Source organism: Lipomyces arxii, assembly GCF_038497795.1.
Source record: "Lipomyces arxii strain Phaff 12-163 unplaced genomic scaffold V1512scaffold_12, whole genome shotgun sequence".
Taxonomy (NCBI): Eukaryota; Fungi; Ascomycota; class Lipomycetes; order Lipomycetales; family Lipomycetaceae; genus Lipomyces; species Lipomyces arxii.
The window spans coordinates 265,115-286,651 of NW_027117711.1; the positions used below are offsets into that span (position 1 = coordinate 265,115).

The following is a 21,537-nucleotide window of genomic DNA, read 5'->3' on the forward strand; positions in this document are numbered from 1 at the left end:
CAACCTTGCCTGTTTTTATATAACCCACTGCCATGAAATCAATCGATGACGCATGCCTGTTTCTAATTCTGTTACTGACTGTGAATAGTATACTGTTCTAAAACGAAGTGTTGCTTGTTTTTATCATACCAACAATCATTAATTCACTTTCGATATTCAGCAATCGCAAATATAGCCGGATTGCATATTTTGCTCGAAACTGCAATAGGACCAAATCTACTTTCACTATTTGACTTCTCTACAATTTCCAGTAGCTTACCGCTACTTCTGGCATCACCTCTGCAGTTTCGAATTCAGATTTCCAGATATCATCTCGCAATTTTATTGCAATTATCTTGTTACTAGTATATATATATATACCAAGAACGCTAAAATATCTTGTGTCAGTCGTTTTTTGATCTCTACTGTGTCGTCGATTTTGATTAGGCTGGGGGTATTTTGGACCAGGTATGTCTCTTTCTTTTACGTTTAATAAGTTTCATTTTGTCTACTGTGTATTTTAGCACAACTAACGTTGACTTAAACTTCTCGCATTTTATTTACTGCCGATAAGCGGTGTGAAGTCAGAAGTTTAAAAAAAGAACAATAAGTCGGCAGATGCCATAATAAGCTGCCGTTTTGGCCAATCGCAAGCGACGCGGACGGCGCGGCTATAACGAGGGAGATTGTTGACAGCATAGAGTTTGTGTACGAGCATGCGACGTAACAAATATCGGGTTAGGGTAATTTAGAAATCTATCCGATTGTAAATTGGTCGTGTTGTTCCCCGGATTCGGTCATGCTGCACTACACATTCACTTTATACGATATGGTTAAACCAAATTTAACAATTGTAATTTAGAACAAACTTTTTTTGGATTGGCGTTAAGTGAAATACGGTGCTGTACTGAGCCAAATGGATGAATATAGAAAGAATCCCACCTGACATTTCTCATTACAATCAAGAAGTCCAGATTAGAACAAAATGGTTGCTTATCGATAATGAAAGCAGAGTTTAATTTTATAATATAAAATTTTGTCTATTGTTTTGCGCTTTTTTGCTTTCTACCGTTTTATCCACTACTATTCAATACTTCTGCGTAAAATTATTACCTTGCTTAATTTGCACCATGTGTAACAATAAAGATAATTGGGTACATGTCGAGTCAATCAATTAGACTCAACTAGATTTGTTTCTCTCGAGTTTGCAAAGTCGTTCAAGAGACACGAACTCGCGCTGGCCAAAGATGGAAATAAAAGTGGAGTCGCCATTGTCGCGCAGCTTAAACGGCCAACACTTGCAAATGGTTACAATTTGCGGGTCAATTGAGATTAGATTGTCTGTAAATTCTTCGTGGGAAAGAGCTGAAGGTTCACATCGGCATATTAGCTATATAAATGTAGGAATACATTAGCAACGATGGACCGGCATCGGTTTTAATTGTATTATCGATCGATCATTGAAGCTGAGTTCGAGTTCTCGCTGGTTGAGATCGTGAGCGTCATCATGTTTATCATTGTCGGAGTCGCCATAAAATGTGGCGGGGTGCATCAAAAGGCGGGTTACATTGGCGGCAAATACTAGCTGAATGTCGGTGCGTTCAGCAACGGATTCAAAGACTTGTGTGCCGTGTTTGTGACTGTCGCGTTTACACTTGCTGGAACCGAGTTGGTTGGACTTGCCAGTGCGGAGACTGCAAATCCGCGCAAGACATTGCCGTTTGCAGTCGAGCAGGTGTTTCGACGCATCACGATTTTCTACATCGTCGTGCTGACTGTTGTGGGGTTGTTTTGCGTACGATTCGAATCGATTGTTAGGTGCGAGCTCGCACGTTGACGCTGCGTCATCTCCATTTCGCATTGCGATGCAGTGTGTGGGTTTGGATGCATTTTCTCACGTCATGAACGCAATGATCTCAGTTACAGTATTGTCAGCTGGCAATTCATCGGTCTATGGCTGCAGTCGTACACTCGTTTCCTCGCCGATCTCGAGCAAAGACCCCACTTCTGAGGCTACATTGACCGTGCAGGGCGCACAGCGCCCTGTGGCCGCGATTGGAGGCACTGCAGTAATTGAACTGCTCGGATTTGTGTGCATGACGCCTGTGGAAGATTCGGCCTTCAACTGGATACTCTCACTATCTGGTCTGTCTAATATCTTCACATGGGGCTCGATCTGCTTTGCGCACATCCGATTCCGAGCAGCATGGAAGGCTTGAGAGTTTAAATTGACCAACCTGGCATTCCAATCACAACTCGGAGTCATTGGCTCATGTACTGGGTTGGCCGTCAATAACTCTGTCCTGGCCGCTCAGACCTGGACAGCGTCCTCTTCGACCCGGGGTCATGCAACAATCGAGAGCGTGTTACAAGACACACCACTATCAATCCCTGTCGTTATTGTGCTTTTTTGGGCTACAGACTGATCCGTCGGACCGGGTTCATGAATGCGTCGGATGCTGATTTGGTCTCGGGTAGACGCGAAGTTGACCCGAACGCGTTTGCGGCCGAACTCGAGGCCGAGCGCGCAGAACTCGCAGGTCGTGGTGTGATTTACAGAGCATACGAATTCTGGTGCTAACTTTATTATTATGTGGTCTAAACGCTAAAGGTTGAACCAAAAAATTTAAGTAGTTAATTAATTATGTAATCTTGGATCTGACCGTTTTCTGATAAAGAGCCGCTCGCTTGCCTCGCACTCCTCCCCATGTATTGATCAAAACACACAGGCAGCAAGACACTTCAGAAACCACTTAGGCAAGCACTTAAGCAGGCACTTAGGTATGATCGAGTCTGCAATCTCGGTTGTTGTCACGATTGTGTCAAGGACATGTGTAAGTATAAAAGAGATCAGTGAAAGTGTGGAGCTCAGCTAAATCAAAGTAGATTGCCATCGCGGCATTACTGATCGGTCCTACAATCGTCTTGATCGTCTCGGATTTGGCTATTTACCTCTATCGGACAATGTCACAGTACATTTACTCCAATTACATCAGAGCTCAGTATCAACAGAAACAGGGAGTTGTGGTTTACTGCAGGAAGATACTACGGCACAGATCTGCTCCGGTCAAAATCAAAATTGTGTCATGATAATGATTAGTAGTACTAGCAACAAACAAAACATTCTTTTAATGTAACTCGATTGAGCACATTTTTATAACGTTTATCATAAATTCATGTCAGAATACACAAAACATGTTAATAGCACGTGCTGTTGCTGCAGTAACGCTAAGCGTTTTTACACAATCGCTTTGTTTTGTAATTTTTAGTTTTGTTATCAATAAGCTATGCTATCTATGTTATTAGTAGCTTACAGATTGAGAACCTTGGAACTCTCGATCGCAGTTTCAGGCAAGCCGCAATTTAAACGAGTGGATTGTGCTTTAAAAGCGGGGTGGTTGACACTTTTAACTTTTAGATCTTTATCGCCATTTACGTATAACATAAACATATAATTTGTCATTTCATTACATCGTAAATGAAGTCGCAACAATCACTTTATTGATGCATCACATTTATTACTCGCGACGTCGTGACAAAAGCCTCACTGTACGAAACCCCAATAACAAAGACTTCAAATTTAAGGTTGTGGCTCTAGCGTGCGTATTGGCGTACGCCGCAACCCACGTGTACGATCGACAGCGGCAAGACCAAGCCTACTTGCAAGACTTGCATTCGAATTTAAACGGATTTAAAATGAAACTTTTCTGACTTCTGCTGCATAAATGTACATCGCTTGCAAGCCAAATAGCATGTGAGGCCTTTTCAAAACTGACACTAGATGGGAGGCAGACATTACAAAATGAACGCATTCAGTGAGCATTAAATTTTCACTGGGATTTAAGCGCCAAACATTTAAACTGAGCAAAGCATGTCATCATTTACATTGCATATAAGTAACTGCACATTTTGATAAATGCGACGAGAAGAGTTCGAGCAGATTTAACATTATTAGCGGGTATATGGTATAAGCGCATTATGTTTACACCTTTAAGCACCAGGCGGTAAATACATGATACCTGTATACTTTTTTGAAGACATTTAGCAAGCAGTACCTTTGACATTCAGCGAGTCAAGTATTCGCTTTTATATCCCCAGGCGTGTCTCCACTATTTAAAAGCTTGCAGAAAGCGCACTTGGCTCATACTAGTTCGCTGATACATGACAAGCCTAACCCTTTACGGGTTAGGGTCTTGATTGTGCTCAACGCTGCCCTAAACATGCTTAGGGCAAAACGCAGTCACGTTCACATTGTAACTCACGTTAGGAAGTCTGTTGGGAGCACAACGCAAGGCGAGAGGGTCGAGTGAACGGTTAACGTGTTCTACTTTACAGTTGTTATTGTCGCATCCTCACACAACTAACTCAAAATGTCTAAAGCAGGTATGTTTTGTTTTCTTTAAAAGAAAATGAGTTGGTTATTGACTAGTTAAATAGGAGCTGGTTCATCAGGCAACAAATACAGGATCTCGGTATGTTAATTTTTGTTACTGTTCGTCTTGATCTTTACGTGGATATCAACGTCAAGTTATGAATTTGAATTCGATCAGACAAAAGATTTATTGATTTGGTAAAGTGTGGGACTGAGTTCTGACTGTCTCTTGTAGCTCGGTCTTCCGGTCGGTGCAATCCTTAACTGCTGCGACAACTCCGGTGCGCGAAACCTGTACATCATCTCAGTCAAGGGTGTCGGTGCTCGACTGAACCGTCTGCCAGCTGCTGGTGTCGGTGATATGGTTATGGCTACCGTCAAGAAGGGAAAGCCTGAGCTCCGTAAGAAGGTCATGCCTGCCATTGTTGTTCGTCAGTCCAAGCCATGGAGAAGAAAAGATGGTGTCTACTTGTACTTCGAGGACAATGCCGGTTAGTGGCTTTATTTTGAAACTGATTAATGGATATGATGCTGATTGTTTATTTAGGTGTTATCGTCAACCCTAAGGGAGAAATGAAGGGATCCGCCATCACCGGACCTGTTGGAAAGGAGTGCGCAGATTTGTGGCCCCGTATTGCCAGCAACTCTGGTGTGGTCGTGTAAATTAATGGGTTGAGGTAGTCAGCATACAAAATTATATAAGATTTAACGCTATGGTCATGTACTCTGATGGAAAAGTCGTAGAGACGGCATCTAACTCATTTTGATAATGAGTAGAGTGGCTACGGCAAAGTTGGGTCATAAAAAGATACCTAAACCGTTTGTCGTCATCAATAACGATAAGCCAAATATATTTTGTAGGATACCCTTGTACTAATCGCCAAAATCGACTTGTAAATTAACAAGCAAATTATGCAGTTCGTTGATAAAGTGCTATGATTTGTTGTTATGGCGGTCGTATGCTATATTCTGCAGCACCATGTTACAGCCCAAAATATAAACGTTTGACCATTGTTTTATACAAGCTGATCTTTTATGCTAATAAAATGGTTCGGTAATAGGCTGTGCTGTGTGTTGGGAGGCGTTGTGTGGTATGATGCCATCAACCTGTTCAATGTATGATCATAAAATTTGAGAGACACTCCACGGGTTTACCACTAGATCCTAACGTCAAGAAAAGAGACTATATAAAGAATAGCTAAATAATTAGTAAAATTTGAATGAGTTTAGGCGTAGCGCACATTTTTTTTAGCAATCTATTCACTTTTACGGTCAATTCGCAAAATCCGACTGTGGCTAATCTTAGACTTGTTGCGGCGCATGAGATATGCTCGGCCACAACGATCTTAAGTCCGTGGCTGTGATATGAGAATGTGTCCCCCAAATTCCCTTCTCTTCTCTTATTTGTAGCTGCATTTTGCTCAAAAACGCAAATTCTGAATAGAAATTTTGTGTTTCATTATGCTACAATTATTTGTTAGTTGTTTGCTATTTGTTTAAGCTCTCTACCAGTGCTGAATGAAGAGTCGTGGGGTGGCATCTTGCCACAAATTTCAGGGGTAAATTGACGCGCCTTGACAAGCATTTCAATGTTATAAAGCCTCGTGCACCGCCAATTATGGCTGAATCTTTCTCTCTCTCACATCTACCTCGTTCACATAATAGTCTATTTTGCAAGCAGAAACCGGCGACGCACAACTCGGAGCATAGTATGGATACTATTAAACGGTACTTCTTGTACCGGATAGAGAATTTTGCACCAGCGTGAGTAGTTCATCTTGCTTCACTGTGTGGCATAGCTTAAAATAAAGTGATGCTGATTAGTATAGATGGTTTGGAATGGTTATGGGCTTAGGTATATCAGGCAGTATACTAATCAACTATCCGTTTCCATCCTTTTGGCTGCGAGGAATTGGCATTGCGTTTTGGGGACTGGCGACCAGTCTGTTCATCATCTTCTTCACAATGTCCGTGCTACGGCTGATTTTATTTCCACGGTCATTTTACCGAGTTTTATTGCATCCGTTACAGTCTGTGTTTTGGGGTTGCATGCCCATGGGTATGGCCTCCTGTTTGGCTGATACCATTGGCATTTTTGGCGACCGTGCAATCTGGCCATGCTACGTGTTTTGGTGGATTAATCTCGCATTCTCAACAGCATGCGCCTGGGTTTTAGTCCTGTATGGTTTTATACATCATAAAAGGACTTCGCCTGCTGGTTTAAATGCCGTTATTCTGCTTCCAGTCGTCGCTATGGTCGTTAATTCCACGACTGGCTCGCTCTTGGTCAAGCATCTTCCTGAGATTTGGAGACCGCACATGATTGTCATTACTTTGATTGTTTGGGGTAATGGCGAGCTTTTAGCTTTTGCATTCACATGCGTCTACGCATGGCGGTTACTAACCGGCAACATACCTGCACGAGAAGCCACAATCAGCTGTTTCCTGCCTGTCGGCCCTCTGGGTCAGGGCGCGTATGGCTTTTTAGTCAACTCCATAAATTTGGAAAATTACTTGGGCACACATTCGTATCCGCTGCTAACACAAATCCCAATATTCAAGTATATTGGATCAGCGGTGGCGATGATCATGGTTGGTTTTGCACTATTTTGGTTATTTGTGGCTGTAGCGGCATGTATAATTTACCGGCCACGAGTGTTTGGTGCTGGATGGTGGGGCTTGAGCTTTCCAATGGTATGTCTAGAATTTTCGAATTTTTACAAGTTTAATAAATATAGGGAACGTTTGCCATGGCTACCTTTGAAATCGGTCAAGCACTAGACATTGAGGGGTTCAAAGTCGTCAGTGCCATAGTCGGTACATCTGTTGTGCTTGTTTCTTTTGTCCTGTTGGTTTTCACAGCGTACTTTTCCGTAATTCGCGAAGACATGTTCAGGGGTCTGCAAGTTGAAATGGAGTCTATGTTTGCACCGAAAGTCGAGATTGGAGCTGAGGACGGAAAAAAAGATACCTGCGATGACTCTATTCGTACTGTTGTCTGAAGTATGTTGTGTTTTGGTAGTAGCATTTTTGGTTGTGGCGTTGACACCGGTTCGTGTTTTTAAGGTGGGTGGTGTTTTATTGTGTCGATCTAATTATTATTTTCATTTTTAAAGTCCCCTTTTATGCTGGTAGAATAGAAAGAGAAGTACTTCACTTTATAGCGTTTACATTTATGAAAGGTGCTGTGGCTTGGCTATGCGCCTCAATTTTTAAATCTCATTAACTCCTGAATTTCCCCTGGATAGCCACGCATACGCATGTGGCTATTCCCTCAATCATCAATTACTAACAAAGTAGTTCACGTATGCCGGTCTAATGCCTTTATTCTTAGAACAATCTATTTACAGAATCGGAAAAACACCGTCACCATGCCAGCTAGACTCGCTCCTAGCACCGCGCTCATTCCAGACCAGACCGCGAGCTCAGCCCGTGTAGATTCGTAAATGACACGGTCGGGACTTTTCTTGAGCTGCATCGTTTGCCAAATAACATCCCAAAATACGAAAAATATTTGCTTAAAAGATGAGAATGAAAAGTGGTAATGCTGTGCTCGTGCTGACCCAATCGCAATTCTCGTTTCGGCTTCTGTCTTGCCAAGAAGAGCAGGGTCTTCTGGTAAAAATGCATCAGGGCTAGCTTCCGATTTACCACCGTTGTGTTCAAGAGCTTCACGTATGATACCTTCAACCTGTTCCCGTGTCAAAATCATTTCAGTTCCAAGAATACTGCGAACTTTATCTTCGAAGTTGCCTACGAGCCGTTTTCGCTTCCACGGCTCGAGACCGAGCTGTACAATCAAAAACATAAACACGTTGACGCCCATCAAAATCCACGTGCCCCAGGTCGACGCCCGTCGGATCTTGTCCGACCAGATTTGTTCTTCGTGATATCGCGCCAGAATCGATCGACCCAACTCGTCCTGTGTGTCGTCGGCAGCTTGTTCTGCTTGGTTCAACCGTTCGCGAGCAAGTTCTTCCTCACGTTCATTCGTATGGTCCGACCTGTAGAGCTCTGTAAAACGCTCCAAATCTTGCGTCGACCACGCATGCTTTCGCTGGAGTAGCTCGTTTACTTCTTTTTGAGAGTCGGATCGGCGTGCAATCGCAGTTGTATACTCATCCTTCGCCGCTTTAACGTCTTCCCTTGCTTTTGCTAGTAGTGCTTCTGTCAATCACGTTAGAATTCGTACTGCAAATCATTGTACAATAGTACTACCTCTCTTTTCAATACTTTTCTTCAACCTCTCTATATCACTATATCCTGTCAAGTCGTTCAATCTCTTTCCCGCCGTGAATATGTAGACTTGTAGCGAATCTAACTTCTCCGATATCTGCTTTGCAAATGCAGAACGTCTTGCTTCGAGTCGCGACGGCAGATTGTTCAATTCATCCGGCTTTTCCGCGTCATGTGCACCCTCCGTCAAGTCTTCGGTTGATTTCTGCTGACCCTCGAGCGTAGTCTCTGTGACACTCGGGGCTTTACGGTGTATAGCTGTACCCGAAAACTGGCGATTGTAGCTTTTCCAGATCTATTCAACCAGTCAGCACCGTTAAAGTCAAACAATTCCAAAACCAAACCTCAATTGCAGTGCGATTGGTGCTTATCAATGTCGTCTTAATAGCATGCTGTCTATATTGAAGCGATAATGCTAATTGGGACCGAACCGCCCGCTGTAGGCATGACAGTATCGGCAGCCGTAAACACCGTCCTCTCATTCAGATTAACTAAGTACCAGTTCTAGCTTTAATTTCCAACAAGACGATTGAAACAAATCTGACCACTAGTTTCCCAGACAACTTTAAAGAGTCTGATAATGGAAGTTTGCACTGGTCATTGACAGACTACAGACGGTAATATTTTGTCACATGTATATGCACTTATGCAGGGGCACATTTTCGTCTGCTCCACTCAGTTCATTCAAACACCAAAATCGTGATGTAAAATGTGTGTTGCATATTCGACTATGTATTTTGATTCCATTAAATTAAAAAATTACAGAAATACCAGATACCGCACCGTCTCAAAATGCAATTATTTTTGAAATCCTAAAATGCAATGTATCTTCTCTAAATGTCATACATCATAAAATGCCATTCCAACCAAAGTATACTTTAAATAACATCTATATGATCCGAACTCCAATAAAAAAGTAGTACGAGTATACCTTCATGTGAGAGACTGTTGTATGAATCTTGTGGAGTCTCAAAACTATTTTAACTTCTCTCCGCGAACTCCCATTGTGCCTGAGTTCGAGGCGTCCGAAGGCGACTCACTAATCACGTCGTGACTTAAACTCTGCATTTTCCGTTCTCGGTCTTGCCGCTCTAGTATGTCCATTGAATCCGCAGCCTCTCGACTCCGCATTTGCGTGAGAGCGCGGCTGAGGATCGGTGCGAGCGCCGAAGCGGTTTCGGCAATTGGGATGATATCGTCCTCGTGTCCCCCATCGATTTCGTCTCTGGCATGAACCTCTGGAAATATATAAAGATACCAGTACAATGCTCCTACGAAAAATCCTCCGCCGACCATATTTCCGAGTGTTGACAGAATCAAGGACTTCCAAATAAACAGCCCCACAGAAATTGGTGAGCCATTGATCATGCCCATTGGTACCAAAAACATGTTAGCAACCGAATTCTCAAATCCGACTGCCACGAAAGTGAAGATGGGAATCCATATACTAATTACCCGAGATACAACTGTCCGTGACAAAAACGCGTTATATACTCCGATGCAAATAAGCCAGTTGCACCCGATGGCGCGAACAAACACTGTAATTCCAGAAGGCACCAGGACCTTATCATTCGCAAAAATGATCGTGCCAGCACGATATGGCTCGGCAGAAAGAATATGTCCAAAATGTGAAATGATTAAATAAAACAATGATCCAGCGAGGTTTCCCAAAAACGAAACCGTCTATACGGTGTTAGATCATGTAGGGGTAAGCATATACGATAAACCTACAAAACACGTTACTGCTCGCCAAATTGGGATTTTTCGTTGTAGCAGAGCTATTACCAAAAACAGAACATTGCCAGTAGACAGTTCACCTCCTGTGAGAGTCGACATCGCTAAACCAACTGGGAAAACTAATCCCAACAAGATCTGTACAATAGCGGGATTTGACTCCTCCAACCCATTGCATCCACCCTTGACTAATAATGTGAGCATACCACCGACAGAGACCAACGCTCCTCCAATGAAATTTCGCACAATGGCATGATCAATTCTCTGATACGCTTTACTGACACCGGTCGAAAGTAGAAGCTTTGCAGCATCATCAGCGTCAAGATGATCTGATGTTGATATCGGCTTTGGCAGCTCTTGGTCATTATTTGTGCTAGACATCTTGCTCGACATTGTGCTATCTCCAAATCACAACAGGCGCTCCTAATAAATTGCAAAATCTATAGTTGGCTTTAAATGATATATGCTGGCTCAAACAGTTGACACAAGTACATTGAATGCAGTTATCCGTATACCACAGCCAAAAAGTACTTATCGGAGCGGGAAGTTGAATTCCGCTCAAATCAATTTACAGCGAGCTATATACTGGAACTGCACAAGTCAGTCTTTGCTAACTGCAAAAACAATGATGACTTCACCAGCAAGAAATAGAGTACAAACAGCTTCCCACAAAAAGCAAAGAGCCTCTGAGAATTATTGTGTAGTTGATAATTTGGCTGTAGTAGGGTCTGTTGAGGTGATGTGAAAGTTCGGTTCAAATTAAGGTTTGGATGTCTGGGCAAAATATTTCTGGCAGCCAACGACAAATTTGGTGCCGGACGAACCGGATATCTCACTTTATTTAGCACAGCAAAATGGGCCCCTTGATTTATGGCACAGAAGCGAAAAGGCTCACAAATTATTCGACATTTGCGGCTCTAACTTTTCCATGTTGAATTGCGAACTCGCTCAAAATCCGGTCGGTCGGCAGCAATATTGCTTAATTGGGTTAGAATGTACGGAATTAATTCCAGTAACCTTGAACAAAAGTTTTGCATTATAATGGTATTCCGTACACCATCATAATGCAGGATGCTCAGCCAGCGTAGATTTCAAACATAACCCCAGAATAGTGCAACATTTGACAAGTAGATACCCTAACCCAGTATGCTCATCAACTATGACTTCGAATGCTCGAGCATTTTCTGTTATGCCAATGAATGTTTTAGACAGGTCACAGGAATTTCCGCTATTTAAGTACACGAATTATCTGCTGTCCTTTTGACGTTTATCATGATGACTTAATTTTGGATTTATGACCCTCAAGCTTACTGCCACTGTTCTGTAGAAAACACTGTTGAATTTTTTTGAATCTGATTAATCTGATGGCTTAAAACTCTAAACGAGTTTGTTGTATACATACAAGTTAAGAGATCTGTTGATGCCTGTATGCCACAGCGGTAGTGAGATGCCATGTTATGAGGTGTAATGAAGAATTGAGATGTATATTTCTGTGACAAAGTACTGTCTCATCAGACTGTTCCGTCAGATGATTTTGCAAATTTGGAACATCCTGTTTAGATGCAAAACTTGCCATTATCTGAAAAACAGCTGCTTTATCATAGAGATGTTCTACATTGAGTAACCGTTCATGAGTCTTCTAGCTGGCTTATGACACACTCGAGTCGAATCTATGACTGATTTCTTGACTTGTTGGTTATGATTATGCTGCACAGTCAGTTCCGTTGATATGTGTGCATAAATACTTTTTGCTTTCCCATTGCTAAGCTGTCAATTATTGGATTCAGTTCCACATTTTGATGGCCTGTACCGTAGCTAGTTGTACACAGTTTTTACGAGACAAGTGCGCTGTACGAAGAAGAAACGTAACGGACTTTGCCGGATATTTAAGGTGTGGGATTTTGTGTTCAGTTTTAGATGCGGGGTTTGAGAGTAAGCTGACGCGTTTGAGGTGAGTTCAAATCACAAAATTAAGCTTTAACAGATTTAATTGTACTTTCGTATTTTAATTGATTATTCTTTTCTTAGTAATCGCCAAAAAAACAAATTGTCCTTTCTGTAAATAGATATTTTATTATGTAATTGTGAATTCTAATGCGAAGTTAGTGTATCGTGCGGCTCTACTTGACAACTAGTAACATCGATTAGTTCAAATAATTCAGATCTGAGTCGAGACTGCCCTCTAGATAGATGTGAAGTTTGTAAATAAACGAAAATGGTCACGATTGAGACTGTTGACAATGATTAGTAAGCCATATCAAAGTGCGACGGTTGTTGTCTAACGAAGCCAAGCAATGAATATGAAGGATTAAGCGCCAGTGTATTCGATATTGATCTATTAAGAAGTTATTACTCACCTGGAAATCTGCAACTCGGCAAAGTACATAATGCTATTATGCATTCAATTACTTTATTAACTGCTTTAGATTAAGACTACGGCTAAATTAATAGCAGATCAATATTTGCGATTTTGCTCGCTCGAAAATAGAGATGTAACAAGCAAATGGAACGAGCACACTGTGAAGCTGACCGAAGTTTTATGCCAATGGCTGCATCCGTTCGCTGGAAGATGGATATGGACGCCAGATGAGTACCGTACGTTCAGTGATCCGACCAGACACTGTGGCTGATTTAATACGCAGAGCAAACGCAATCCCAGTGGAAATTACAGCAAAAATACAAGGCGTGCGCAATTGAGATTTTCAGAGCTGTCAAGCAAATTATGGCGTACATGTACCCAGAGTTTGATAATATTGACACACAATACGTATTAGAGTCAATTGCCATATACATGCTACCAGATGATCCATGGTGCACCAAGCAGTCAAGTGAACTAGCTCTTGAGATTTTTGAATCCTACTCTACTATCCTTGATGTAGAGTCGAACGGAAAACTAATATTGACTGACACGTTGCGCCCGACATTTAAATCTGCAAAGCATCGAGACGTGTCGGCCGCTGGCAGAAAATCAACTTCGCGCGAGCACGAACTGAAAACCGGTTTTGATATTGATGCCGATGAGACTTGGACGACGCAAAAACCGGAGTCAGCTTCGTTACTGCATTTCGTACTGGCCAATGTAGAGGTAAAAATCTAAGCTGAAGTGTAGATTGAAGTTTCTGCTAACGTGGACCAGGAACGATTCATATCTGAAAACTGGTCTATTATAGTCCCGTCAGTGCTTGTGATCATTGACGAAGCTGACCCATCATTCAAAGCCCGCGGATGCTTGATTCTTGAAGTTCTAATATCCAGGTGTAATAGGGGCATGGTCCTAGCGACCGGACTTGCACCTGTGTTCTGGGATGCCTGCATGTCATGCCTGTCGTATCTTCCTTTAAGCTCATCTGCAGTCACAACAGAACAGTCGCTTAAGCTTTTAGATAAAGCATACACTGCTTTATTTATGCTTGCAGACATCAGGTCGCGAGACACAAAATCACGCACTGTTACTTTTTCATCTACGGCCGTGCAAGACCAGGCGGTAGACCAACGTAAAGCTGAAAGAGAGCGAGCGCGGTACCTGTCCACAGTGCTGGTTGATGGGATTTATAATGGCCTTCGACTTTGTAGTGAACAAGTCATGATTACTAATCTTTTGGTTGCAAAACTGGGGGCCGCAGCTACGCAGATGGGCGTTTATTTCGTTCCAAACCTACAAGTAAGGCCAAACGGAGGGATTATACACTTTGCAAGCTAACCAGGGCAGGAAGTAATGTCAATTCTAGTGAATAATTTATCTGAACCGTTTGGCTACGTGTATCCGCCGTTACTACTTACCACTCTAGACACTGTTGACATTGTGATGCGAGAAACAGCGCCTAGAGGATTACGGTATCGGTTTTTGCTTTTGAAAGGCTTGACACGATGCTGGAAGCAGATTTGTGAAGGTGAGAGTTCGCTTAACTCGGTGAGAGAACATCTGCGGTCTACAGCTGGCAAATTACGGAGCTTATGCGACCAACTAGAAGATAACGATTACGACACTGCAGTCGAAGCGCTCATCCAAATGGAAAGCGTTTACAAGCAATTGCTACGATAATGTACATAATATGATATTCCTAACTCTATGCAAAAAAACCTATACGCTGATTCACCATAACCAAATTTAAGCTCCAGAATGCTGACTCCTGATCCAAGACTGATACGATTTGAAGCGTTTCGATTGATCGTCATCCATTGGCTTCATCGAAGTGGCAAACTCTGGAATTAATACGTGTTGCTGGTATAGCACGTCGTCTTCAGGCGCAACCAGGTCTGAGTCCGAGTCGTTTCCGAGATTGCCTTTGATGTAGTTTTCGAATTCCACGTGTTGCGGATTTTGCACCATTGCTCTCTTTTCTGACGAACTCAAGGGCGCGAAATCAGGATTCGCCAAGTATTTGCGATACTCCTGCGTTTCCAAAGTCGGAACACTCGGCTTCATTGCATGATCCACAATCTCTTCCATGTTTCGGATACCAGCATGATATCCTTTTTCATTTTTCTCCCCGCCATAACACCAAAGCGAGTCATCAAACCCATCGTCCTTGTATATCGGGAGCGAGGCCACCGTACTGTAGTAATGCTCTTCAACCGACGGCGAAGGACTCTCTGACTCGAGCGGCGACAGCGGCGGGCTCTGAAGCTCTGTTTTGGACGAAAAGTCAATAAATTTGATGTCTAGAAATTTGCGAGTACGGCGTGAGCTAATTGCACTGATTATACTACTTCTATCGTCTGAAATCTTCTCTTTCTCGGTCATGTCTTTGTGCTCAATGTGAAGCTGCCTAGTCTCAAATGGACTCAAATTGTATTTTCCGTTGCCAACGACCCTAAACCAATTAGGTTCACTTCAAGCTTAAAATATTAAATCATACATTGATGGCAGGTAACGCAATGTTGAATTCATGTTATACTGAAAGACTTTTGAAAATGAAGACAACATTTTCGGCTTGTAATACTCCATCCAATAGTTGTCAAAATAGCTTGACGCCGACCGCCAAATGGTGACACCGTCTTTGAGAATTGTATTTTCTGAAATACTCTCAATCTCTCTCTGAGTGATTGGTTTCTGTAAGTTGTCTGGAATCCACCAGTTTCGATAACTACGGACCAATTAGTATGCAGCTTACCACCACACGCTAGATATACCTTCGACGTTGTGGCTTCTTCCCGCTAGGAAATCCGTGATGGAGATAGTAATCAGTACTGAGATCCCATAACATTGGTTGACCCGTTTCGAAAACGTAATTTCCCAGAAACAGATTTATAGCTTCTTGCCGTTGACTATCTACAGACAAGTTAGTCGGTTGTAAATAGCAGATCATCTGAATACCTACCAACAAAAGAGTTGCTATAATAACGGCGAATACTTTCTATGATATCACGCGAGTGACTTGTCCATTGATTAATCCGTCTGTACGTTTCCATGGTGTTCACCAAATGAGAACCACCATACTGTAAAGCGATCGTGTCGCCATGGTCGTGATACATTTCAGTAAGCAGATTGACAGCGTCCGTGTCATACTCGACCGAATTGCCTTGAATGACTCCCAGCGCATGAAGCTGGTATCCAAGCGCACGTTTTCCAATCACAAACTGCGCCGCGTTCGTGCGATCAAGACAGTCGATGCAATTTGTCCGACATACTCCTGATTGTACAGAAAGTGGTTCTGGCCCATTCTGGAAAATCTTGGTTGTCTTGAGGATTCGGTCGGCGTATTCCTCCAAAAACTCAATGACTTCCTGGTCACGGCTGCGTTATGTTAAATATAATCTCTAACAGCATTTGAGCTCTTACCCTTTTGAAGCTCGACTCATGTCCCACGAAGTGTACAGGATTTTGGCCTTCTCAGGAAGAAACTGGTTCAAGTACTGCAGGCACTGCTCAAACTCATCCAGTAAAATTGTTTCTCTTCGTGTTCTCTCCCGTTTCTTGATCAAATTGAACACAACAACAGGAGTTCCGTACCGCTTAAACATGTTGTCAAAATGTAACGCAGCAGCACTGAAGAAAGGATCCACAACGTTCACTAAAGTCCATTAGCAAGCACCTACTAAATAATCTTCACCTCCGCGTACATTCTATGGGCGGTTTAGGAGACATTCCGCTAACATCTTGAGTCCAAAACAAAGGAATAGAGCCTCTATGCTGCACAAATGACGTATACCGAGGGTTTGAGAATGAGCTTCCATCTAGTGAGTGGAAAGAGGTAGACAGCAGATCCGAAACAATTTGCTCGGTTTCGACATCATTTGCAACAAATCCCTGATCATTTGCACCTCGTTTGAGGAATCGTGCACCAGCATAGTGGTGGGAACGTCTTGCAATAATCGCAATTGATACATTTCTGCCATAGACAGAAATATCTGCTGATGTTGGTAAACCGTAAACACTTTCAAACAGAGACTACGTACTCGCCTGATCAATAAAGCCATGAATAATTGGTAAACACCATGTTAATACTTCGATGTTGGACTCATACGCCGGCTTCAACAAATAATGATTCCACACAAACATTTCGTTATAATCTGAATACACCTTCCAGTCTCCGGGCGAAACGTTGATTTTGACACGTTGCCTTTCCCGGTCAAGGTTTCTTTGCAAAGTATGTGTAATGTCGTATGAGTAACTAAAGTAAAAAGTCTTACTGAGATCTAGATTCTGAAAAGTTGACAGAAATCTGGCCTCCTCGGAATTTCTATGTGGTTTCCTATATACAGCACTAGAGCATAAAGGAATTAACTCCGTCGCATCAATATGGTAAATATAATGTCCTCCAAGTAATGCAACCGCACTCCTTTTCGTAATCACAGACATATAATAGTATTGGGTGAACCTAATGAAGCCTATGACACCCCATGAAGTCAGTCTCTTAGTAAGACCGCCAACCGGATTTCCGTCTTTGATAGCTTCTAGCAACTCAATAATTTGAGAGTGTGAGTATATTGTGTCATCTTGAGTGAGTGCTAAATCACCTTGATCAGCAGTGAGATCAATCTTTAAAACGCAGAACCTGGAATCATTCATATTGGACCCTATTAAATAAAATCGAGTTTTTGTTTCATATAATGTGTATTTGCACATGCGATTGAGTGTAGCATCTGACAGTACCTCCTGATCTTTCTGATCCGGCATATTCAATTCATCCTCTATTTCTTCATCATCAACCCCTGCTGATTTGTCCGGTACACCTGCATGCATTTCATCTTTGACAAAGTCAAATCCCGGTACAGATTCCATTGGCGGAGGCGCACTACTTGGGAAATGTAAAAATGGTATAGGCGACAGAGGCTGCTTTAATAAAGCCTGGACTTCTTTAACCGTCTGACCAGAATAGCCAGGTAAAGTTCCTGGCTCACCACCGCCAACGCCAGAAGAAGGTAATGCCGCCAACGCCGGGTCAGCAAGTTCCATGTCCATTACGCTGAGCTAAAGTGTGGTCTAATTTCCACTGTTAATATCGCGATAGGCGCACTGGACACTAGTTACGTATTGTAAGCTTAAGGGTTTGGTATCTATTGGTATGTGTTGTGCTTGACGAGATAGAATTGGTTACCCTTCTTTATCCCGAAGCACAAACTTCTTTTCTTTTTTCATCATCATTTAAGAAAGAGAACGTTCGAATCAAAAATCCTTTGCTAAGATAAAGGATTCAGCAAGTGGCTTATTTTACGTCGTGATTAGCGTGTTATTAACACAGGCCATATTTGATCACAATCGTGGTAGCAAATGGTTAGTGAGTCTCATTTACATACACAGAATTAATAGAGAAAATACTGATAATTTTTGTTCAAGGCATCAGCTACTTCTGTTGGTGCTAGTAACGTTAATTCTAATGCTACTTCAAAGCGATCATTTAATACTGAGCAATGGGATCAGAAATTAGACAGCGTTCGAGTATCTAAATCGTGAGTTTCCTTTTTTTTGTTTTTTTTTTTTTGTTTTTTTTTTTTTTGTTTTTTCTTGTCGCTTTTGTAGTATGATGATTATTACAAGATGGGAATCTCTCTGACAATTTCATGGAGAAAATTTTGATTAATTCTTGAACTCTGATATACTTTTGTTTTTCTGTTTTTTGTGGTCCTAGCCTCTTTTCTGCTACAAATTCTTTAGTCTAGTCTGATCTAACAATATACAGAAATCTTAATGCTTTGGTTATGAATTATCTCATAATAGAGGGCTACCAATCGGCGGCCCTCAAGTTTGCACAGGAAGCAAATATATCGTCGTCAGTTGCTCTGGATTCTATTGATGATCGAATGAAAATCAGGGCGTCAATCCATGCCGGTGACATACAGAATGCGATTGAAAGGATTAACGATTTGAACCCCGAGGTATGTAATATCTTTGAACAACATCAATAAGAGCAAAGTTAGACGTGGCTATGATTAATTCGTTTTCATGCACCACTCTTAGTGTTCGATGATGAGAAAACAAAACCTTCAGTCTTCAAAATGAGTCTTAAGTCTGATTTACTTTTGTTGATGTTGCTTCATGAAGTTACAGAGTTAACGTGTATCAGCTGTTGGATACCAATCCCGAGTTACATTTCGCTCTACTTCGTCTGCAGCTTGTGGAGTTGATTAAGAAATGCACCGCTACACCTAATGGCGACATTCAACCTATTTTAAATTTTGCAAGTATACATCTAGCTAGTCGCGCACAGAAGAACCCTGCATTTTTGGCGGATCTAGAGAAAACTATGGCGCTGCTTTGTTTTTCTCCAGACAACTTAGTGCCTCAATTGGTCGAGCTGATAGATCCGTCATTGCGTAGGCAGGTAGCTGCTCGGGTCAATGAAGCGATTTTGGAAGCACAGGGTGTAATGAGGGAAGCAAAGATGCGTGGTCTTGTTCGTCTATGGGGATGGGCGGAGAACGCACTTCGTCAAGAGAAAGTAGATTTTCCTTCACTGGATTTGAAGAGTAGTATTGCATAGTTTGGGATTTTCATATTTTATAGGCGATTTAAAGTACTTTGGGTTTATCAGGGGGGCCAGGTTTGATTAAATGGTTACGGATCTGGGGCAACAAGAACTATATCTTTTTGTATCAACTGTAATCTGTGAATAAACATGTTAAAAGAGTGGCTGTCACCGTAGATCAGGCTCTATTGGGAGGGAGTCTAGTCCAAACTCTGCAACCGCACGCTATGCGGCTATTCGGAGTGGCGCCTCACAGTATTTTTTTCCTGTACCAAAAATCAGGATAGTTGAAGTAAAGACCGCACTATGAGTGAGACGGAGGATTTAAAACAATTAAGAAAGATTCTTGTTAATGAGAGCCAGAAAGTGCCGCTTGCTCAGAGATTTAGAGCACTGTTCACGCTCAAGGGATTGGGCAAAGATGGAATGAACGAAGCCATTGATATCATAGCTGAAGGTACGTGGGATTGTTAGAGTAGGAGGAATGTGATTTAACAAGTCATAGCTTTTAAAGACGATTCTGCTTTACTAAAGCATGAACTTGCTTACGTTCTCGGTCAAACGAAGAATTGTTACGCTGTTCCTACTCTGCAGAATGTGTTGAAAGATGTTAATGAAGACCCAATGGTTCGTCATGAGGCAGCTGAAGCTCTGGGTGCTATTGGTGATGAAGGAAGTCTCACTTTGCTCAAAGAGTATTCTGTAAATGATTCACTTGAGGTGATTAGGCAGACATGCGAGTTGGCAATTGCTCGTATCGAGTGGGAGCATTCCCAAGCCTCTAAGACCGAGGTGATTCAAAACAGCCAATTTTCTAGTATCGACCCTGCGCCGCCATTACCGTTTGAAGAAATGAAAGTTGAAGTGCTACAGTCGATGTTGGTAGACCAGTCTGTTTCACTATTTGAGCGGTACAGAGCAATGTTCAGATTACGAGACATGGGCACCGAGGATGCCATCAATGCACTGATCAACGGATTTGACGACCCATCTGCTTTGTTCCGCCACGAGATTGCATACGTTTTTGGACAGTTGTCTGACCCACGATCAGTCAACGCGTTGGTGAAAGTTCTTCAGAATGAGGAGGAGCAGGGCATGGTTCGCCATGAGGCTGCCGAGGCGTTGGGAAGTATTGCTACGGATGAGGTTATGCCTGTTTTGCAGAAGTTCTTGGCCGACAAAGAACGTGTTGTACGAGAGTCTGCAGTTGTTGCTTTAGATATGTACGATTATGAACGTTCTGGCGAGGTAGAGTATTCGGTCGGTATAAGTGCATGACAAGACTGTGTTCTTGGGTCACTGGGGTCTTAGTTAGAAGTTTCACCCTTCGTCATCAAAGGCTATGTTGCGTCCATTATATTACAGAAGTTCCCTTAACATTTCCAATGCGCCAATCCCGATGTCAAATGTAATTTAATTGTTTGTACTGAATTTGTACCCACAATCAATGCACGAGTAGAAAATTGTAGCCTGTTACAGATCAGATATATGTGTACTCAACACTATAAAACAACTTACGCCTTCATCAGCGCTTCTTAACTGAAGTGAATAATACTGCATCTCGTCCTTTCCACATTGTGGGCATTTCTCTTTAATCTGAAGTTTGTCAGTTTGAATACATACAAGCCAAACAAACCTGCACTTACTGTTGCTCCTTCTTCGTTCTGCTCATCTCTTCGCAGTGTCGTTTTAACAACTGAGCGTTTTTGTCGCAAACTGGATGGAAATGCTGTTTCTGCTGATTTTGTAGTCACCGTCAAATTCTCAAAATCTATCCAAATCAATATCGACCACAAAAAAATGAACACTACATACCTTTGGAAGGATATGACGCTCCACACTGAGCACAGATTAGTAAGCGTTGCGCAGATGCAATACTATCAAGCAAGTTTCCACAATCTGTACAGAAAATCAGACTTCCGATAGTCGACATTTTAAAATACTTCGATGTTGAATCCGGGCAGATTGAAATCAAAAATCGAAAAATTTAAGTCGAAGCGCATAATAAGGTTTGATGTCACAGATTAAGCTCAATACAATGCAGGTCGTCAGGAACAGGGGCATTTATAGAGTGTAATTCTAAATACAAAATGACTGGTTTCTTAAATTCGTTACATAAGCAAATTGCGTTTAAAACACCTTATATTCCAACAGACACAACAAATTGTTGATCAACTCAGGTGGAACTGTAAAGTGCGTGAATCACAATATTACAAGTCACAGTCACAATCTCACATGCGACGCCTAGAACTGCAAAGCTTTGGGCAGGGGCAAAAAACCGTAATTTGGCGTGAACCTCACGAAGTT

At 42.1% G+C, this 21,537-nt stretch overlaps 11 protein-coding genes across 11 annotated transcripts; 7 read left to right on the forward strand and 4 right to left on the reverse strand.

Moving 5' to 3' along the window:
- Positions 1–1,084: 1,084 nt before the first annotated feature.
- V1512DRAFT_287251 (amino acid permease-domain-containing protein) lies at positions 1,085–2,560 on the forward strand (the record flags this gene model as incomplete). Its single annotated transcript, XM_066918107.1, has 5 exons — positions 1,085–1,525; positions 1,565–1,764; positions 1,805–2,124; positions 2,200–2,344; positions 2,401–2,560. The coding sequence occupies exons 1-5, from the start codon at positions 1,487–1,489 to the stop codon at positions 2,558–2,560; spliced, it is 864 nt and encodes a 287-aa protein (XP_066770661.1). The 5' UTR covers positions 1,085–1,486.
- Positions 2,561–2,693: 133 nt separating this feature from the next.
- On the forward strand, positions 2,694–3,351 carry V1512DRAFT_277052 (uncharacterized protein). Its single transcript, XM_066917892.1, has 2 exons — positions 2,694–2,813; positions 2,866–3,351. Exons 1-2 carry the CDS (start codon positions 2,763–2,765, stop codon positions 3,067–3,069), a joined length of 255 nt encoding a protein of 84 aa, XP_066770662.1. The 5' UTR covers positions 2,694–2,762; the 3' UTR covers positions 3,070–3,351.
- An 879-nt stretch (positions 3,352–4,230) lies between these two features.
- V1512DRAFT_265084 (60S ribosomal protein uL14) lies at positions 4,231–5,082 on the forward strand. Its single transcript, XM_066916819.1, has 4 exons — positions 4,231–4,362; positions 4,417–4,451; positions 4,587–4,842; positions 4,899–5,082. The coding sequence occupies exons 1-4, from the start codon at positions 4,350–4,352 to the stop codon at positions 5,012–5,014; spliced, it is 420 nt and encodes a 139-aa protein (XP_066770663.1). The 5' UTR covers positions 4,231–4,349; the 3' UTR covers positions 5,015–5,082.
- A 920-nt stretch (positions 5,083–6,002) lies between these two features.
- V1512DRAFT_265089 (voltage-dependent anion channel) lies at positions 6,003–7,666 on the forward strand. The gene is made up of 3 exons (XM_066916820.1): positions 6,003–6,115; positions 6,181–7,045; positions 7,090–7,666. Exons 1-3 carry the CDS (start codon positions 6,063–6,065, stop codon positions 7,351–7,353), a joined length of 1,182 nt encoding a protein of 393 aa, XP_066770664.1. The 5' UTR covers positions 6,003–6,062; the 3' UTR covers positions 7,354–7,666.
- V1512DRAFT_292123 (Mdm33 family-domain-containing protein) lies at positions 7,652–9,197 on the reverse strand. The gene is made up of 3 exons (XM_066918284.1): positions 8,932–9,197; positions 8,570–8,882; positions 7,652–8,518 (listed from the first exon to the last, which is right to left on the reverse strand). The coding sequence occupies exons 1-3, from the start codon at positions 9,067–9,069 to the stop codon at positions 7,692–7,694; spliced, it is 1,278 nt and encodes a 425-aa protein (XP_066770665.1). The 5' UTR covers positions 9,070–9,197; the 3' UTR covers positions 7,652–7,691.
- A 365-nt stretch (positions 9,198–9,562) lies between these two features.
- Positions 9,563–10,702, reverse strand: V1512DRAFT_209739 (Formate/nitrite transporter-domain-containing protein; the record flags this gene model as incomplete). Its single annotated transcript, XM_066913477.1, has 2 exons — positions 9,563–10,270; positions 10,319–10,702. 2 exons carry the CDS (start codon positions 10,700–10,702, stop codon positions 9,563–9,565), a joined length of 1,092 nt encoding a protein of 363 aa, XP_066770666.1.
- Positions 10,703–12,441: 1,739 nt separating this feature from the next.
- Positions 12,442–14,401, forward strand: V1512DRAFT_265102 (uncharacterized protein). The gene is made up of 6 exons (XM_066916821.1): positions 12,442–12,568; positions 12,614–12,701; positions 12,748–12,916; positions 12,964–13,406; positions 13,458–13,982; positions 14,031–14,401. The coding sequence occupies exons 1-6, from the start codon at positions 12,537–12,539 to the stop codon at positions 14,361–14,363; spliced, it is 1,590 nt and encodes a 529-aa protein (XP_066770667.1). The 5' UTR covers positions 12,442–12,536; the 3' UTR covers positions 14,364–14,401.
- V1512DRAFT_277058 (SacI homology domain-containing protein) lies at positions 14,355–17,777 on the reverse strand. Its single transcript, XM_066917893.1, has 7 exons — positions 16,721–17,777; positions 16,385–16,672; positions 16,104–16,335; positions 15,643–16,058; positions 15,455–15,593; positions 15,181–15,408; positions 14,355–15,135 (listed from the first exon to the last, which is right to left on the reverse strand). Exons 1-7 carry the CDS (start codon positions 17,724–17,726, stop codon positions 14,430–14,432), a joined length of 3,015 nt encoding a protein of 1,004 aa, XP_066770668.1. The 5' UTR covers positions 17,727–17,777; the 3' UTR covers positions 14,355–14,429.
- A 407-nt stretch (positions 17,778–18,184) lies between these two features.
- Positions 18,185–19,392, forward strand: V1512DRAFT_265107 (CTLH/CRA C-terminal to lish motif domain-containing protein). The gene is made up of 2 exons (XM_066916822.1): positions 18,185–18,640; positions 18,829–19,392. Exons 1-2 carry the CDS (start codon positions 18,464–18,466, stop codon positions 19,243–19,245), a joined length of 594 nt encoding a protein of 197 aa, XP_066770669.1. The 5' UTR covers positions 18,185–18,463; the 3' UTR covers positions 19,246–19,392.
- Positions 19,393–19,511: 119 nt separating this feature from the next.
- V1512DRAFT_240913 (armadillo-type protein) lies at positions 19,512–20,696 on the forward strand. The gene is made up of 2 exons (XM_066914241.1): positions 19,512–19,687; positions 19,736–20,696. The coding sequence occupies exons 1-2, from the start codon at positions 19,537–19,539 to the stop codon at positions 20,506–20,508; spliced, it is 924 nt and encodes a 307-aa protein (XP_066770670.1). The 5' UTR covers positions 19,512–19,536; the 3' UTR covers positions 20,509–20,696.
- Positions 20,564–21,370, reverse strand: V1512DRAFT_277060 (uncharacterized protein). Its single transcript, XM_066917894.1, has 4 exons — positions 21,046–21,370; positions 20,877–21,001; positions 20,749–20,826; positions 20,564–20,700 (listed from the first exon to the last, which is right to left on the reverse strand). Exons 1-4 carry the CDS (start codon positions 21,161–21,163, stop codon positions 20,644–20,646), a joined length of 378 nt encoding a protein of 125 aa, XP_066770671.1. The 5' UTR covers positions 21,164–21,370; the 3' UTR covers positions 20,564–20,643.
- Positions 21,371–21,537: the final 167 nt, after the last annotated feature.

Excerpts from the sequence above, each read along its gene's own strand:
- V1512DRAFT_277052 (XM_066917892.1), top strand. The coding sequence starts at position 2,763 with ATGATCGAGTCTGCAATCTCGGTTGTTGTCACGATTGTGTCAAGGACA. Across the intron at positions 2,814-2,865 it reads CGATTGTGTCAAGGACATGT|ATTGCCATCGCGGCATTACT; the intron begins GTAAGTATAAAA and ends AAATCAAAGTAG.
- V1512DRAFT_265084 (XM_066916819.1), top strand. Across the intron at positions 4,452-4,586 it reads GCAACAAATACAGGATCTCG|CTCGGTCTTCCGGTCGGTGC; the intron begins GTATGTTAATTT and ends TGTCTCTTGTAG. Across the intron at positions 4,843-4,898 it reads GTACTTCGAGGACAATGCCG|GTGTTATCGTCAACCCTAAG; the intron begins GTTAGTGGCTTT and ends TTGTTTATTTAG.
- V1512DRAFT_265089 (XM_066916820.1), top strand. The coding sequence starts at position 6,063 with ATGGATACTATTAAACGGTACTTCTTGTACCGGATAGAGAATTTTGCA. Across the intron at positions 6,116-6,180 it reads ATAGAGAATTTTGCACCAGC|ATGGTTTGGAATGGTTATGG; the intron begins GTGAGTAGTTCA and ends TGATTAGTATAG. Across the intron at positions 7,046-7,089 it reads GGGGCTTGAGCTTTCCAATG|GGAACGTTTGCCATGGCTAC; the intron begins GTATGTCTAGAA and ends TAATAAATATAG.
- V1512DRAFT_292123 (XM_066918284.1), bottom strand. The coding sequence starts at position 9,069 with ATGAGAGGACGGTGTTTACGGCTGCCGATACTGTCATGCCTACAGCGG. Across the intron at positions 8,883-8,931 it reads CCAATCGCACTGCAATTGAG|ATCTGGAAAAGCTACAATCG; the intron begins GTTTGGTTTTGG and ends CTGGTTGAATAG. Across the intron at positions 8,519-8,569 it reads GAAAAGTATTGAAAAGAGAG|AAGCACTACTAGCAAAAGCA; the intron begins GTAGTACTATTG and ends CGTGATTGACAG.
- V1512DRAFT_265102 (XM_066916821.1), top strand. The coding sequence starts at position 12,537 with ATGGTCACGATTGAGACTGTTGACAATGATTA. Across the intron at positions 12,702-12,747 it reads GAAATCTGCAACTCGGCAAA|ATTAAGACTACGGCTAAATT; the intron begins GTACATAATGCT and ends TAACTGCTTTAG. Across the intron at positions 12,917-12,963 it reads ATGGACGCCAGATGAGTACC|AGCAAACGCAATCCCAGTGG; the intron begins GTACGTTCAGTG and ends TTTAATACGCAG.
- V1512DRAFT_277058 (XM_066917893.1), bottom strand. The coding sequence starts at position 17,726 with ATGGACATGGAACTTGCTGACCCGGCGTTGGCGGCATTACCTTCTTCT. Across the intron at positions 16,673-16,720 it reads TGGCTTTATTGATCAGGCGA|ATATTTCTGTCTATGGCAGA; the intron begins GTACGTAGTCTC and ends CAACATCAGCAG. Across the intron at positions 16,059-16,103 it reads ATGAGTCGAGCTTCAAAAGG|CCGTGACCAGGAAGTCATTG; the intron begins GTAAGAGCTCAA and ends AACATAACGCAG.
- V1512DRAFT_265107 (XM_066916822.1), top strand. The coding sequence starts at position 18,464 with ATGAATTATCTCATAATAGAGGGCTACCAATCGGCGGCCCTCAAGTTT. Across the intron at positions 18,641-18,828 it reads TTAACGATTTGAACCCCGAG|CTGTTGGATACCAATCCCGA; the intron begins GTATGTAATATC and ends AACGTGTATCAG.
- V1512DRAFT_240913 (XM_066914241.1), top strand. The coding sequence starts at position 19,537 with ATGAGTGAGACGGAGGATTTAAAACAATTAAGAAAGATTCTTGTTAAT. Across the intron at positions 19,688-19,735 it reads CATTGATATCATAGCTGAAG|CTTTTAAAGACGATTCTGCT; the intron begins GTACGTGGGATT and ends AACAAGTCATAG.
- V1512DRAFT_277060 (XM_066917894.1), bottom strand. The coding sequence starts at position 21,163 with ATGTCGACTATCGGAAGTCTGATTTTCTGTACAGATTGTGGAAACTTG. Across the intron at positions 21,002-21,045 it reads AGCGTCATATCCTTCCAAAG|ATTTTGAGAATTTGACGGTG; the intron begins GTATGTAGTGTT and ends TGATTTGGATAG. Across the intron at positions 20,827-20,876 it reads AGAACGAAGAAGGAGCAACA|ATTAAAGAGAAATGCCCACA; the intron begins GTAAGTGCAGGT and ends GACAAACTTCAG.